The 16,500-nt window shown below is 38.4% G+C and overlaps 1 protein-coding gene and 1 pseudogene across 2 annotated transcripts; both read left to right on the plus strand.

The window, feature by feature from the left end:
- The first annotated feature begins 1,391 nt into the window (after window positions 1-1,391).
- Window positions 1,392-5,384, plus strand: LOC119987500 (annotated as a pseudogene).
- A 5,469-nt stretch (window positions 5,385-10,853) lies between these two features.
- LOC119987129 (probable leucine-rich repeat receptor-like protein kinase At1g35710) lies at window positions 10,854-15,001 on the plus strand. 2 transcript variants are annotated; one of them, XM_038831921.1, is made up of 2 exons: window positions 10,854-14,165; window positions 14,430-14,635. In XM_038831921.1, the coding sequence occupies exons 1-2, from the start codon at window positions 11,081-11,083 to the stop codon at window positions 14,483-14,485; spliced, it is 3,141 nt and encodes a 1,046-aa protein (XP_038687849.1). In that variant the 5' UTR covers window positions 10,854-11,080; the 3' UTR covers window positions 14,486-14,635. The 2 variants fall into 2 exon arrangements, with proteins under 2 accessions (XP_038687849.1, XP_038687848.1); XM_038831920.1 differs by having other exon boundaries at window positions 10,859-14,165; window positions 14,449-15,001.
- Window positions 15,002-16,500: the final 1,499 nt, after the last annotated feature.

The following is a 16,500-nucleotide window of genomic DNA, read 5'->3' on the forward strand; positions in this document are numbered from 1 at the left end:
TTGAATTCCTTCCCGGGGTTGATGTTACGAGGATGAGTTGTGTTTGTCAGAGTTAAATAAGTTCTCATCTGTCGTAAATAATACTATCTCAATTCAACGTAACAAATCATGCGGAAACAAAATAGAGAATAATGACAATCACATAGAAGAAAAAAGTTTAACGAGGTTCGATAAATTGTCTACATCCTCATGAGAAGCCAACGAAAGTTTCACTAGTATGAACGAGGGTTACAGAGAAAACCTCTCTATGAAGTTAGATAATGGGGCCCAATGGAATGTAAACATTTAGAGGTCCTCTTACTTCCCAGATTATGAAGTTGGTTACTGAAGAATGTGTCCAGACCTACACCCTTTTATGCCTTGGAGCAGCAGGGAAGCCCCAAAATACAAAATCGGAGAATCCATGAAAGATTTACAAATGCCAAGTTGCCAACTGGGTTGAGCTACGGTGAACCAAGCAAAGATGGCGACTTTGACATACCAAAACGCAAGCTTTGCAATGTCGTTTTAGGAAACTTTCCCGGGACCCACCGCCACCGTCCTTGACGAAAGGCAGTTCTACGCGATGCTTGCAATGCTTGAGTTCCACTTAGTCAACTTTCAATTGGACGAGCTGGGCCTGGATTTTGGTTTCAATCCCTACAAGTAAACCAGGCAATAAATTTATTCGAGTTAGAGTCTGCACAAGTAAACCAATATATTAGGACCCGGTCCCGATTTCAAACCGGACAAACTTTTTTTGTTTAGACCTACATTTCGGACATGAAACTTATATCCAAATTTGGTTTAATCCAGGTTGGACAAATTCAGTCATCAGAACCGGTCATAGTTTTACCACCCATAACCCTAACCCCATCTGGTTGCGTGGAGAGATCTTAGATTGCAAATGGGAGGGAGGGAGGGAGATCTTAGTTTTGTCATCATGCACGATGTATCCGCATCAATTCTAGTGTATTGTTAGCGACAGAGCACTAAGTCAACCGCATTTATCAACCACACAACTTGCTATCCAATCAAGTCAAGTCCTCGTGGAGAAATTTTTTGTGGAAATTTTTTTTGTGGTAATTGAGTGCACTGAATGCACATTCTTCATTTTTGAAGTTTCTTCCAACATCACTTAACTTAGTCCAACCAATGTACATAAGAAGATCAATTTTCCACCATATCTTTGTGGTGCATTTGCAATGATTTCAAATCTAATTTTAAAATGTTGTTGGATTTTATTGAATTACTATTTTTATTTAAGTTAGTCCAACCTATGGTCCTTATGCAGACAAAGAAAAACTGAGGTCTCCAAAGCCTTTTACTATATATAACTACCTTCCAGACCCTACATATCTATGCATAGAAACAATATCTCTCTACATTTCTTGTAACAATTACTACCAACAATGATGCTTCCATGCAAGCCATTCTACAAAACATGCCAGCAGGCTTTGTTCTTACTTGCCATTGTGTTGCTTTCATCCTTCCAAGTCTTGGCTTCCACCCCATCTACGAATTCTTTCACTTCTGGTAGAAATGAACCAGAGGCCCTTCTAAAATGGAAAGCCAGCCTCTCCAAACACACCCAATCTCTCCTACCTTCATGGGTCGTCGCCAATGGGACTTGCCATTGGGAAGGAGTCACTTGCAGCAAATCCGGAAGCATCGTCAGCTTGAACCTCTCGAGTCATGGTCTAAGAGGTACACTTGACAGTCTCAACTTCTCTTCCTTGCCTGATCTCCTTGCTCTTCAGCTAGGAAATAATTCGCTTTCCGGAACAATCCCTTCTAACATCAGCAGCCTCTCCAAACTCACCACCCTCAACTTGTCCTACAATAAACTCTCAGGAAATATTCCTTCTGAGATAGGCTTGCTGAATAGTCTTAGTGTATGTAACCTGGGTGCAAATTTTCTAACTGGCATTATCCCTACCACTATAGGGAGCTTGAGGAACTTGACAATTCTTTACCTTTATGAAAATAAACTTTCAGGTTCCATACCTCCAGAAGTTGGGAATCTTAGATCACTCAGTGACCTTGACATGTCAAGTAACAGTCTAAATGGTACAATTCCTGCTTCTATTGGGAACTTGACTAATTTATACTTTCTTCAGCTTTTTGAAAATAAACTCTCTGGCTCTATACCTCGAGAAATAGGAAAATTGAGACATCTTTCTGAGCTTTATTTGTATACAAATATTCTCACAGGTTTTATCCCTGCTTCCATTGGAAACTTGAGTAATCTATCCCTTCTTTATCTTTATGAAAATAAACTCTCAGGTTCCATACCTCGGGAAATTGGACTCTTAACATCTCTCAAAGAACTAGACTTTTCAAATAATACTCTAACAGGCACCCTCCCCACTTCAATACAAAACTTGGCAAACCTTTCCTTTCTCTACCTTTTCTCCAATGGTTTGTCTGGAATCATACCTCATGAAATTAGATCTCTAAATTTACTTGATGAGTTTGATTTGTCAATCAACAATCTTATCGGTACAATTCCTCGTTCCATTGGCAACTTGCGAAAATTAACTCGTCTTGGGATTGCTGACAACAAACTCTCTGGCATCATTCCTACGGAGATAAATAATCTTATTCGGTTGCAAATTTTGCAATTATCCGAAAATAACTTCACTGGTCATTTACCAAAACACCTATGCCACAGTGGATCACTTAAGGCACTTACCGTCAATGACAATCATTTTCAAGGTCCAATCCCGAAAAGCTTGAAAAGTTGCACGAGTTTGGTTAGAGTCAGGCTAGAAAGGAACCATTTCGTCGGAAATCTATCGAAAAGTTTTGGCATATATCCTCACTTAAACTACATAGATTTGAGTGACAATAATTTGTATGGCGAGGTTTCATGGAAATGGGGGCGTTGTCACAATCTCACAAGCTTGAAAATGGCAAGGAATAATATTTCTGGTCAAATTCCGTCGGAGCTTGGAGAGGCAACTAACCTTTCTTTACTTGATCTCTCCTCAAACCATCTTGTTGGAGAGATTCCGAAGGAATTGAGAAAGTTGACATCATTATTCAAACTTGAGCTAAGTGGTAATCAACTTTCAGGCAATATACCAGTAGAGATTGGCATTCTGTCAAACTTGGCAAATCTCAATCTTGGAGCCAACAATCTAAATGGTTATATTCCAGGAGAACTAGGAGACTGCAAGAAGTTATTGGAATTGAATTTGAGCTGGAATGGATTCCAGGAAGGAGTTCCGTCTGAGATTGGCAAATTACACTTCCTCCAAAGTCTTGATCTCAGTCACAATGTGCTGATAGGAGAGATTCCTCCTGGACTGGGAGAATTGAAAACCGTAGAAACGTTGAATCTCTCACATAATAAGCTCTCTGGTAGCATCCCATCAAGTTTTGGTAAATTGTTAAGCTTGACTTCCATTGATATATCCTACAACCAGTTAGAGGGTCCTGTTCTTGACATTGAAGCTTTCCGCAGAGCGCCCTTCGACACAGTTAGAGATAACAAAGGTTTGTGTGGAAATGTTACTGGTTTGAAGGCGTGTCCTACTTCGATCAGCCATCGTAGAGCAAAGAAGGGAGGCAAAAGAGTTGTGATCCTAGCCACAATCCCCATTGTATGTGTTCTTCTGCTACTGCTAATCATTTTTGCAACTTTTTTTGCTCTTGGCAAAAGACGGCGAAACAAAGAGAATAAATCAAGGGAATGACCAAATCCGAATCCATTCACAATATTTAACTATGATGGAAAGTTGGTTTATGAGAACATCATTGAAGCAACTGAAGGATTTGATTCCAAATATTGCATTGGAGTGGGAGGGAATGGAAGTGTGTAGAAAGTTGTATTACCAACTGGACAGATTGTGGCTGTGAAGAAACTTCACCAACTACCAGACTGTGACGTTGCAAATTCAAAACCTTTTACAAGCGAAATTCTTGCTTTGACAGAAATCCGGCATCGGAATATTGTCAAGTTCTATGGTTTCTGCTCACATCCACGACATTCGCTTCTGGTTTATGAGTTTTTGGTTGGAGGGAGCTTGGAAAAGATACTTTGCAATGAGGAACAAGCAATGGCATTTAATTGGATTAAGAGAGTGAATGTTGTCAAAGGTGTGGCCAATGCTATTACCTATATGCACCATGACTGCTCACCACCTATAATTCACAGGGACATAACATGCAAAAACGTTCTGTTGGATGAAGAGTATGAAGCTCATGTCTCTGACTTTGGCACTGCAAGAATTCTGAACCCCAACTCATCCAATTGGACTTCATTAGCAAGCACATTAGGGTACACCGCTCCAGGCAATTTCCATCTTAATTTTTCTTCCACTTTAGCTTGTTAGGAGCTTTGTTGGATTGCTAGGTGATAGGTTTATGAAATTTTTGGTTACTTTAAGACTGTAAAGGAGCAGTTTTAGCATTGTAGCATGTGCCTATTTCCCTAAGGCCTATTTATTCTAAATTACTTGAAATTCCATTTTGCCACTTTCTTGACATAGTGAGAACTGCGATGACTTTTGGACATAGCCTATAGTGGGTGATTGGTCAACTGTTTGGTGGAAGTTTGTCGTAATTGGGAGCGTAGTTTCGTAAAGTCACCTGGGATAGAATAGATGTTTTTTTATAATCTCATATTGTTTTCTCACTCTTGTTAATGGCCACAAAGTCATAGAGAGAGTATTCCTATTGTTTTTTTGTTTCTCTTTTAAAGTAGTGAAATCTTTGTAGCTCCGTGGACGTAAGCACATTGTCAAACCACGTAAATCTCGTGTCAGTTAATTTCCGCACATTAATTATGTTGTTTGCATCGTTCAAACTATAACATGAACCAAATAAAAATCATGTGTTTCTGTTGTTTTTTCCCATTAATCTTCCTTCTATTCTCTTTTATTTATGAATGTCAATTCCTAACACTAGGCACATCAAGTAAATGTTTTTCTTTGCAGAACTTGCTTACACAATGAAGGTGACCGAAAAATGTGATGTTTATAGTTTTGGGGTTTTGGCACTGGAAATACTGTTAGGGGAGCATCCAAGGGATCTCATCTCATCTGTGTCATCGTTGTCGTCTTCTTCTTCTTCAACAGTACATCTTTTGCTATTGAAGAATCTGTTGGACCAACGTCCTTCATCTCCAACGAATCGAGCAGGAAAGGGAGTGGTGACTGTTGCAAAAATAGCAGTCTCATGCGTATAATCCAATCCGCAATCTCGGCCCTCTATGCAACAAGTTTCTCAGGAGCTATCAACTCAAAGACGCACTGTGCAGAATCAATTTCACTCCATTACAATGGGACAACTACTTGATGTTGAGTATTGATTCTGCATGTGGAAAATTTGTACTCGTAATTGTAGCTCGTTTAGAGTTGCATGTGTTAGTACTAATCTATCCAACCAGTCCCTACTTCTGTTTGCTAGCGACAGCACTAAGTCAAGTCTTCATGGAGAAATGCAATAGATCTGATCCCTCAACAGGTCATGCACGATGTATCAGCATCAATTCTAATCTACTGGAATTTTGTTTTGATTTTCCAATGAATCGGACTGTCGGGAGGGTCCAAAAAAAGAAAACAAAATGGAGAATCCATGAAAGATTTTCAAATGCCAACTTTGTAAAGAATTAGCCCTCCCCGCTAATGTTTGAAATCCATGCCCGCCCCTCGATCTAAGCTATGTGCTCACACGTATTTGTTCTTGGACCTTCGCCATTGGTTTTTAAGCCCACAAAATAGATCCTTGTGTGGAGGTGCAAGCCTTTACTTATATACCACTCGGTTTGGTTATGTCAATTCAATGTGAGATATTAGTCTTGACACTCCTCCGCACTTGTGGGCTGAGTTATATCAAACCTAACAAATGGACATGTATAGGTCATGTCCAAATGGATCGAGTCTTTGCTATAATAACATGTTGAAAATCCAAGCCCAACCACATCAACAATATTATAAGCTCTAGGCCATGGGCCCACACGTGCTTGTTTTTCATGACGTCGCTATTGGTTCATAAGTTCAGGAAACATGTTTTTGTATGAGAGGTGGAAGACTTTTATTTGTATACCACTCGATTGAGTTATACTTATTTGATTTGATGTGGAATATTAATCTTGACAGCTAACCCTAACACCATGTGGTTGGATTGGGACGAATTAGGGTTTTGCAGTTGAATTTGAGGATTTTCATTGGACAAGCAATCGGGCCTTCTTTTGCGTGAGGTGGGTTTTTTTATATTTGGGCTTAGAAGAGTTGGTGGGCTCTAGAGAGGCCGACTTATAATGGGCTTTTAACTTGAATGTAATAAATGGGCCGCATCCAGTTTGTTGACAAAGTCTCTCATGGGAGCTTTTGTGTAGGCTTACAGTGCAGGCCAGTCGATACCCAGATCGGCAAAACCGAGAGAATTTCAGATACAGAGAGAATGGATATTGCCGATGCTGGGTTTGTGAAGATGCCATAGGAGGAGCGTGTTCTACAAAGGGTTTTGAGGCAGCAGTTGGGAAGTGGGGATGATGGTAATCACAAGCCATTGTTGATTGCTGTACACGCAGTTTTCTTGGAGGCTGGTTTCGTTGGGTTTGATTCAAAAGAGTTGCAACATTCGAATTCCGCTATTCGAGCGGTACACTCTGCCTCAACTTTTGCATAAGAAAGTCTAATAGTAGCATCACTGAATATGTTGAATTGAAGTTCCTGAAATTAGGGCATATAATGAATGATCATGGATGTTGTTTAGGAGAAGGTAGCAGTGCATTGTATCATCTGTGTTTGAATGAATATAGATTTTTTTTTGATTATATATATTCAGTGCAGCGGAAAAAACCAGATGGGTATGAAAAACAAGTACTTGAATTTTGGAAGATTTTCAGGGATGGGCTTGCATTGCTATTTTTAATACGTCTATGTAGTAATTTGGTACTTCCATCATGCTTAATGCGCCTGCCTGCCGGGTGCCGAGTAAGCTGATGCTCAAGATTTTGAATTTCCTTTCCGTGGTTGATGTTACGAGGATCAGTTGTGTTTGTCCAGAGTTAACATAAATTGTCCTCAATTCTCAAATTAGGAAGCATTAGTACGCCTAGGACCCCAAGGCACCCGCACTGGGTGCGTTTGGAATGCAGATGTGCCAGGATAGTACTGCGGCGCCATTTTTTTTTGATAAGGCTTCTATTAGGCAGATACGGCTGATCAGAAGAGCAAGTAGTGGAGCAGCTCACATGGTGAATGCATGAATTGGAGTATGAAACAGAGAGAAAGGAGCAGCTCACATGGAGAATGCATGAATTGGAGTATGAAACAGAGAGAAGAAAGGGATTTGTAAACTGATGTGAAGTATTCTTGTGGGGCTTTTTGCAATTGTTAATGGAAGGCCTCAAACAATGATTTATGGATACAGAAGTTTGCAGAGGAGTTTTGAGATGATGTAAGATTAGTGCTGGTTAGTCCAATGGAAACAGTTGTTTGCTTTCCTTTGGGTGGATAAGAATATGAAGAGAGATAATGGGCGCCAATGGAATGTAAACATTTAGAAGTCCTCTTACTTCCCAGAGTATGAAGTTTGTCTCTGGAGCATATTTCCGATGTACCACTTTCCACATGAGGATGATAAAGTTGAGTACGGGAGAATGTGTCCAGACCTACACCCTTTTATGCCTAAGGGGTGGTGGTGATTATGATCTCATACCGTCTGGTGATGTTCCTTCTCAAGCGTTTCCTAAAATTCAACCAGGTATTTTTCATTTTTTTTTCTGTAATATGGGAGGTTCTTTTCATCTGAGTGATAGCTGACAGCAGACTATGAAATGTGAGGCTAAAATAAATAAGAGCCAACCAATTTTCAAGTAGTTGTAATGGTGTTTCATGCGTTCATAAGTTACAATTCCTGTTGCTGGTAGCATATGATAGATTTCTCCTGGAAAAATAAGTTTTGGTTGGGATGGTAAAGTTGCTTGTGGCCATTGCTTGCAAATGTGAGAGGTCACAAGTTTAACTACCACGCCCAACAACTTCGTCGTTATTTCCTTGCACGGGCCAAAGGCCCATGAGAGACTTTCTTCGCATGGGGTCCTATCTTTCCTATTGCCAGCTTGGAGCAGGCTAGGTTAGCGGCTTGAGTTTAAGAGCTGGCATGATTGTCCGGTGAGCATTGTTGGACTGGTGCATTCCCGGTTACCATAAAAAAATAGATTTCTTCGATCTAGACCAAAAGAAACTAGTTGCAGAACTTGTAGACAAACTGTCTATACAAAATATTTGCTCATAAACAAGAGAGACACATATATTGTTACACTTAAAACTGTATTCTCGATCTCACAAAGGAGTTTGATTATATTATATATCAAATTCATTATCAGTTGCGCTTGACAAGTACAAATATCAGAACCATACGCTCGTAGCTTGTTGACTCCGGAATCAAGAAAACCTCTGTGAACGTCTTCGCATACCGATCAAAAAGTTTGTCAACAATTTCCTTCCCGAAGTGGTCACTGATAACTCCTTCCCTTAACAGTTCATGCACTAAGTGAAGTCTTTGCAGTTTTTGTGGAAACTTTTTGTGGAAATTGAGTGCACATTCTTCATTTTTTGTGGAAATTAACTGAATGCAAAGTTTCTTTGGCACATTCTTCAGTTAGCCAGAGGCGGATCCATACTGTATTCACTTAGGGCCCGGGCGGCCCCCAGTGAAATTTTGAAAAAAAAATTCATTTTTATATTACTCTTTAGATACCAACTAAGACACAAATTAATCAAGTCTCCAATGAAAATTAATCAGGTCCCCAATAAAAATAATTAGGTCCATTCTCTATATAGATTTGTCCCGAGCTTGTGTAGATCACTTCTCTCTCTTTTTGATTTCTCGCCTCAATGATAAATGGAAATTAGGCCTTGTGGAATTGCGCAGATTGCTCCTCCTCTTCTTCCAAGTCAATCCGATTGGGTTTTGCTTAAGTTTTATAAGTGGCGTTGATTTAAGCCGAGTTGATGATCTTTTTAGATTGTTAGTACAAACAAAAAGTATTTATGTTTTCCTTTGGTGTATGGGTTTTTGAATAACTCAAAAGAGATATTTGTACCATATAAATAACCCTAAAAAAAATTTCTTGAGTTTGGATCCTAGATTCGTCATTGATACGAGTCATGGTCCCTCCTAAAATTACTGGTTTTGTTGGAAATCTGGAACTCTTTACCTCAAGTCTCCACCACCTTCAACTGCATTTATCAACCACACAACTTGAACTTGCTATCCAACCAGTCACTTTTGTTTCTTAGCGACGACCCTAAGTCAAGTCTTCCTGGAAAAATGCTATAGATTTGATCCCTTAACAGGTCATGCACGATCTATGGAGGCAACTAATTTCATCTCTTTGGTTGTATTTAATCTGATATGAAATCAATGAAAAGTGCGAGCATTATTACTGAACTTTAAGTCTTTGGTTTTCCTCGAATTAAACCATCGTATTTTCATCACTCAAACAAAATTGGTAAACACAGTAACTCTGCTGGAAAACGGGATCAAAGTTCCCTTCATAAGCCAATCACACGTTCGAGTAGAAAAGAACCTAGCTATCAATTTTCAAATGCCAACTTCGTTGAGCTACGGTGACTTTGAGATACCAGAAAGCAAGCATTCCGGTGTCGTTTTAGTAGAAAATGATCGATTGTTGACTTGTATGTCTCATGAAAACGTGAGAGAATAGAGTTAATAAAGTGTGCTTCATTGTTGGTATGACTTTAGGTGATTGCTTAACAGCTCATCCACTAAGTCAAGTCTTCGCAGAAACTTTTTGTGGAAAATTTTTGTGGAAAATTTCGTCGTAATTATTGAGTGCACTGAATGCAAAGTATTTTGGTACATTCTTCATTTTGAATATGATGGGCTTCTGCCAAGTTTCCACCTATGAACATGATGTAGAACATGCTTCATAAAGGTGTATCCTAGGGATGGTAAAAAAAATCGATTCGAGTATTATTTATAGGGTATCCGATCCGTTTAAAATCTAAAAATCGATCCTATAGGTTTTGGAAACGGTTTTGGTTTTTGTTTTCAAACCCGTCATGGTTTAGGGTCGGGTTTGGTTTTTGATGCCGGGTTTAGGGTACCCGAACCGTTTAATAAAAAGATTCATTATAGTAATAATATTATAAATCATCTATAAATGTATACTACTAGGATATTAAATTATAACATGATAAAACATATTAAAACGTATATATTTATAGAAACATACTAATAAAACTATAAATTAGGCTAATTTGAATTATAAAATCATAATTAATATAAATCATACTCAATATTAATTTATATTAACATAATCATCAAAGAAAAAAATAAAAATATTAAAAGTTAAATGGTAAACGGGTACCCGATGGTAAACGGTTATGGAACGGTTCCGGGTTTGGAAATTTAAATGGTTTTGAAACGGTTTTGGTATAGAGTATTTTAAATGGAAACGATTTTAGTATTTCCTAATTGGAAGGGTACTCGACCCGTTGCCATCCCTAGTGTATCCACCATTTGGACCACCCGAAGAGCAAAGTTGTGTAGTAGAAATCAAGGCCTCAAACTTAGAATTGTGTGAAACTTGATGGGTTAACTCAAATTAACGTTTTTTTGTCATTTTAGGAATTATTCGATTTTTATATTTTTTTAGAAGTCCGAATCGTGTTCCGTTAATTCTCACTTATTCCGGATTAGGAATATTATTAATTTGTGGGCCTAACACAATTTTATCATTTTTGGCATATTTTTTATTTTTCAATTTTCTCATTTTATTTGAATAGGACTGTGAACTGTCACGCATGGTACCTTTGAAATAAAATAAGTTCACATTTTAAGAGTATTTTCTTTGTTTCGTATTTACATAGTCCATACATTTGATCAGTTTCTGTTCTTCGTTGGAACAAGAGCTTGTGATCACACCATGCAATAAATGCTTGCCTCACCGTTTCATTTAGGTCAAGTTCTCTCCACCCTTCATCAGTCTTCAACGTAGAATATGCGCCTTATGGTCTCCAAAGACTTTTACTATAAGTACCTTCCAGAGTCTACATATCTATGTATACAAACAATATCGCTCTACATTTCTTGTAACAATTAGTAGCCACCAACAATGATGCTTCCATGCCAGCAGGCTTTGTTCTTACTTGCCATTGTGTTGCTTTCATCCTTCCGAGTCTTGGCTTCCACCCCATCTACAACTTCTTTCACTTCTGCTAGAAGTGAAACAGAGGCCCTTCTAAAATGGAAAGCCAGCCTCTCCAAACACACCAAATCTCTCCTACCTTCATGGGTCGTCGCCAATGGGACTTGCCATTGGGAAGGAGTCACTTGCAGCAAATCCGGAAGCATCGTCAGCTTGGACCTCTGGGGTCATGGTTTGAGAGGTACACTTCACAGTCTCAACTTCTCTTCCTTACCTGATCTCCTTACTCTTCAGCTAGGAGATAATTCGCTTTCCGGAACCATTCCTTCTAACATCAGCAGCCTCTCCAAACTCACCACTCTCATCTTGTCCTACAATAAATTCTCAGGAAATATTCCTTCTACGATAGGCTTGCTGAGTAGTCTTAGTGTATGTGACCTGGGTGCAAATTTTCTAACTGGCTCTATTCCTCCAGAAATAGGAAGCCTGAGGAGTCTCTCTTGGTTTAGTTTGTGTGCAAACAACCTCACAGGCATTATCCCTACCACTATAGGGAGCTTGAGGAACTTGACAATTCTTTACCTTTATGAAAATAAACTTTCAGGTTCCATACCTCAAGAAATTGGGAATCTTAGATCACTTAGTGAGCTTGATATGCCAAGAAACAGTCTAAATGGTACAATTCCTACTTCTATTGGGAACTTGACTAATTTGTCCATGCTTCGCCTTTTTGAAAATAAACTCTCTGGCTCCATACCTCAAGAAATAGGGAAATTGAGCCATCTTTCTTACCTTTCTTTGCAAAGAAACATTCTCACAGGTTTTATCCCTCCTTCCATTGGAAACTTGAGTAATTTATCCCTTCTTTCTCTATTTGAAAATAAACTCTCTGGCTCCATACCTCCAGAAATTGGGAATCTTAGATCACTCAGTAAGCTTTTCATGTCAACTAACAGTCTAAATGGTACAATTCAAGCTTCTATTTGGAACTTGACTAATTTATCCATTCTTGACCTTCATGAAAATAAACTCTTTGGATCTATACCTCAAGAAATAGGGAAATTGAGACATCTTTCTGAGCTTTATTTGCATAAAAACATTCTCACAGGTTTTATCCCTGCTTCCATTGGAAATTTGACTAATATATCCTTTCTTTACCTTTTTGAAAACAAACTCTCTGGGAAAATCCCATCTTCCATTGGAAACATGAGAAAGCTCACGGAATTGCTGATATATCAAACAGAGATATCTGGCACCATTCCACCAGAGATAGGGAAACTTAAGTTTCTTACTGATGTAAGGTTATTTTATAACAATCTCCATGGGACAATTCCACCAGAGATAAGTAATCTTACCCAATTGCAGTTTTTGTACTTATCTAAAAATAACTTCACTGGTCATTTACCAAAACGCCTATGCCATAGTGGATCACTTGAGGTACTTACCGTCGGTGATAATCATTTTCATGGTCCAATCCCGAAAAGCTTGAAAAGCTGCACCAATTTGGTTAGAGTTAGGCTAGACAAGAACCATTTCGTCGGAAATCTATCGAAAAGTTTTGGCATATATCCTCGCTTAAGCTACATAGATTTGAGTGACAATAATCTGCACGGCGAGGTTTCATGGAAATGGGTACGTTGTCACAATCTCACAAGCTTGAAAATAGCAAGGAATAATATTTCTGGTCGAATTCCGTCGGAGCTTGGAAAGGCAACTAACCTTTCTTTACTTGATCTCTCCTCAAACCATCTTGTTGGAGAGATTCCGAAGGAATTAGGAAAGTTGACATCATTATTTGAACTTCATCTAAGTGGTAATAAACTTTCAGGCAATATACCAGTAGAGATTGGCATTCTGTCAAACTTAAAAAATCTCAATCTTGGAGCCAATAATCTAAATGGTTCTATTCCAGGAGAACTAGAAGACTGCAAGAAGCTACTGGAATTGAATTTGAGTTGGAATGGATTCCAAGAAGGAGTTCCATCTGAGATTGGCAAATTACACTTCCTCGAAAGTCTTGATCTCAGTCACAATGTGCTGATAGGAGAGATTCCTCTTGGACTGGGAGAATTGAAAACCGTAGAAACGTTGAATCTCTCACATAATAAGCTCTCTGGTAGCATCCCATCAAGTTTTGGTGATTTGTCAAGCTTGACTTCCATTGATATATCCTACAACCAGTTAGAGGGTCCTGTTCCTGACATTGGAGCCTTCCACGGCACATTGCCCTTCAACGCAGTTAGAGATAACAAAGGTTTGTGCGGAAATGTTACTGGTTTGAAGGCTTATCCTACTTTGATCAACCACCGTCGAGAAAAGAAGGAAGACAAAGGAGTTGTGATCTTAGCCACAATCCCCATTGTATGTGTTCTTCTGCTACTGCTAATCATTTTTGTGACTTTGTTTGCTCTTGCCAAACGACGGCGAAACAAAGAGGATAAACCAAGGGAAGGATCAAATCCGAATCTATTCACGATATGGAGCTATGATGGAAGGTTGGTGTATGACAACATCATTGAAGCAACTGAAGGATTTGATTCCAAGTTTTGCATTGGAGTGGGAGGGAATGGAAGTGTGTACAAAGCTGTATTACCAACTGGACAGATTGTGGCTGTGAAGAAACTTCACCAACTGCCGGACTGTGAAGTTGCAAATTCAAAAGCTTTTACAAGTGAAATTCTTTCTTTGACAGAAATCCGGCATCGGAATATTGTCAAGTTCTATGGTTTCTGCTCACATCCGCGACATTCGCTTCTGGTTTATGAGTTTTTGGATGGAGGGAGCTTGGAAATGAAACTTTGCCATGAGGAACAAGCAATGGCATTTGATTGGAAGAAGAGAGTGAATGTTGTCAAAGGTGTGGCCAATGCTATTTCCTATATGCACCATGACTGCTCACCTCCTATAATTCATAGGGACATATCAAGCAAAAACATTATGTTGGATGAAGAGTATGAAGCTCATGTCTCTGACTTTGGCATCGCAAGAATTCTGAACCCCAATTCATCCAATTGGACTTCATTAGCAGGCTCATTAGGGTACACCGCCCCAGGTAATGTTCGTCTTAATTTTGCATCCACTTTAGCTTGTTGAAGTATTGAAATCTTTGCAGCTCTATGGATGTAGGCACATTATCAAATCACATAAATCTCGTGTCTGTTAATTTCCATACTCTTATTTATTTATGTTGTTTGCATCGTTCAAACTATAACATGAACCATGTGAAAATCATGTGTTTTTGTTGTTTTTTTCCATTAATCTTTCTGCTACTCACTGCTATTTATGAATATAAATTCCTAACACTAGCCACATCAAGTAAATGATTTTCTTTGCAGAACTTGCTTACACAATGAAGGTGACCGAAAAATGTGATGTTTATGGCTTCGGGGTTTTGGCACTGGAAATACTGGTAGGGGAGCATCCGGGGGATCTCATCTCATCTGTGTCATCATTGTGGTCTTCTTCGTCTTCAACAGTACATGATTTGCTATTGAAGAATCTGTTGGACCAACGTCCTTCATATCCCACGAATCGAGCAGGAAAGGAAGTTGTGACTGTTGCAAAACTAGCAGTCTCATGCTTACAATCCAATCCGCAATCTCGACCCTCTATGCAACAAGTTTCTCAGGAGCTATCAACTCAAAGACGCACTGTGCAGAATCAATTTCACTCCATTACAATAGGACAGCTACTTGATGTTTAGTATTGATTCTACTTGTTGAAAATTTACACTCATAATTGTAGCTCGTTTAGAGTTGCATGTGTTGCTACTCCTAATCTTTCAAGTCAATCCGATTGGGTATTGGGTAAGTTTTATAAATGGCGTTGATTTAAGCCGGCTTGATGATCTTTTTAGATTGTTAATGCAAACAAAGAAGCATCTATGTTTTTCTTCGGTGTATCGGTTTTTGAATAATCCCAAAAAATATTCATATCATATAAATAACTCAAAAAAAAGCTTCTTGAGTTTGGATCCTAGATTCGTCACTGGTAACAGCTGTGATCGCTCCTACAACTACTGGTTTTGTTGAAAAGCAGGAACTCTTTTTGCCTCAAGTCTCCCCCACCGTCAACTGCATTTATCAACCACACAACTTGAAGTAGCTATCCAAGCACTCACTACTTCTGTTTGTTAGCGACAGCACTAAGCCAATTCTTCATGGAGAAATGCAATTGATTTGATCACTTAACAGGTAAATTTTAGTCTATAGGAAAAATTTATTGGTTTCAGCATCAGCATCAATTCTAGTCGATAGGAAATTATTTTGATTTTTCAATGAATCGGACTCTCCGAGGGTCCCATGAAAAGGAAAACAAAATGGAGATCCATGAAAGATTTCCGAATGCCAACTGAGTAAACAATTAGAACTCCCCTCTAGGCTCGTGCTCACATGTATTTGTCCTTAGACGGTCGCAATTGGATTTTTAGCTCAGAAAATAAGTTCTTGTGTAAGAGGTGCAAACCTTTATTTATAGACAACTCGATTGGGTTATATCAATTCAATGTGGAATATTAGTCTTGACACTCTTCCACACTTATGAGCTAAATTATGTCAAACTTAACACATGTATTTGTATAGGTCATGTTCAAATTAACCGAGTTTTTTAAAGTTGAATTTGGGGATTTTCATTGGACAAGCAATCGGGCTTCTTTTTTTTTTTTTTGCTTGTGATGGGTTTTTATTTTTATTTTTTATATTTGGGCTTAGAAGAGTTAGTGGGCTATAGAGAGGCCGACTTATAATGGGCTTTAACTTGAATTTAATAAATTGGTCGCATCCAGTTTGTTGACAAAGGGTCCGTTTGATATACATTTTTTACAATAGCATATATTGTAGCATATAATACAGATAATAAATGGTTGTAATAAATGCAAGCACTATGGTTACTGAAATGTTGGTAGGTGTTTGGTATTGCTTTTGGTGGTAACATATATGGTGTTAAAATTGTTGTATAAATTACGTGCAAGGGTATTATATATTTAAGCATTAACATAATTAAATAAATTGTAAACAATTTCTAATATTAATAAAAACATTTTTAAATTAATTACATATGATAAAAATATCAATCATTCTGAAAATTTGATTAACAAAAAAAAGTTGATTTGTATATAAAAGAATAAAAAAAACCAAAAAATAAAACAATTAAACATCAGCACAAAGAGGGGGATTGAGGGGGGAACCGGTACACCAATGCACAGGTCATTTAACCGGTACACTTTTCAACGGTTCAGATGAATTAAAATGATCTAACGACTACAGATTTTAATTTTATTTTTCGGTGAATTTCAGTATTTACACAACCCTTGTGTTCTCTCTCTTCCGTCTCACCATCAATTCCCTTCTAACTTCTACCTTATGCAACCATCATCATCATCTATTTCA

The sequence above is a fragment of the Tripterygium wilfordii genome, chromosome 20 (assembly GCF_013401445.1).
Source record: "Tripterygium wilfordii isolate XIE 37 chromosome 20, ASM1340144v1, whole genome shotgun sequence".
Classification (NCBI taxonomy): Eukaryota; Viridiplantae; Streptophyta; class Magnoliopsida; order Celastrales; family Celastraceae; genus Tripterygium; species Tripterygium wilfordii.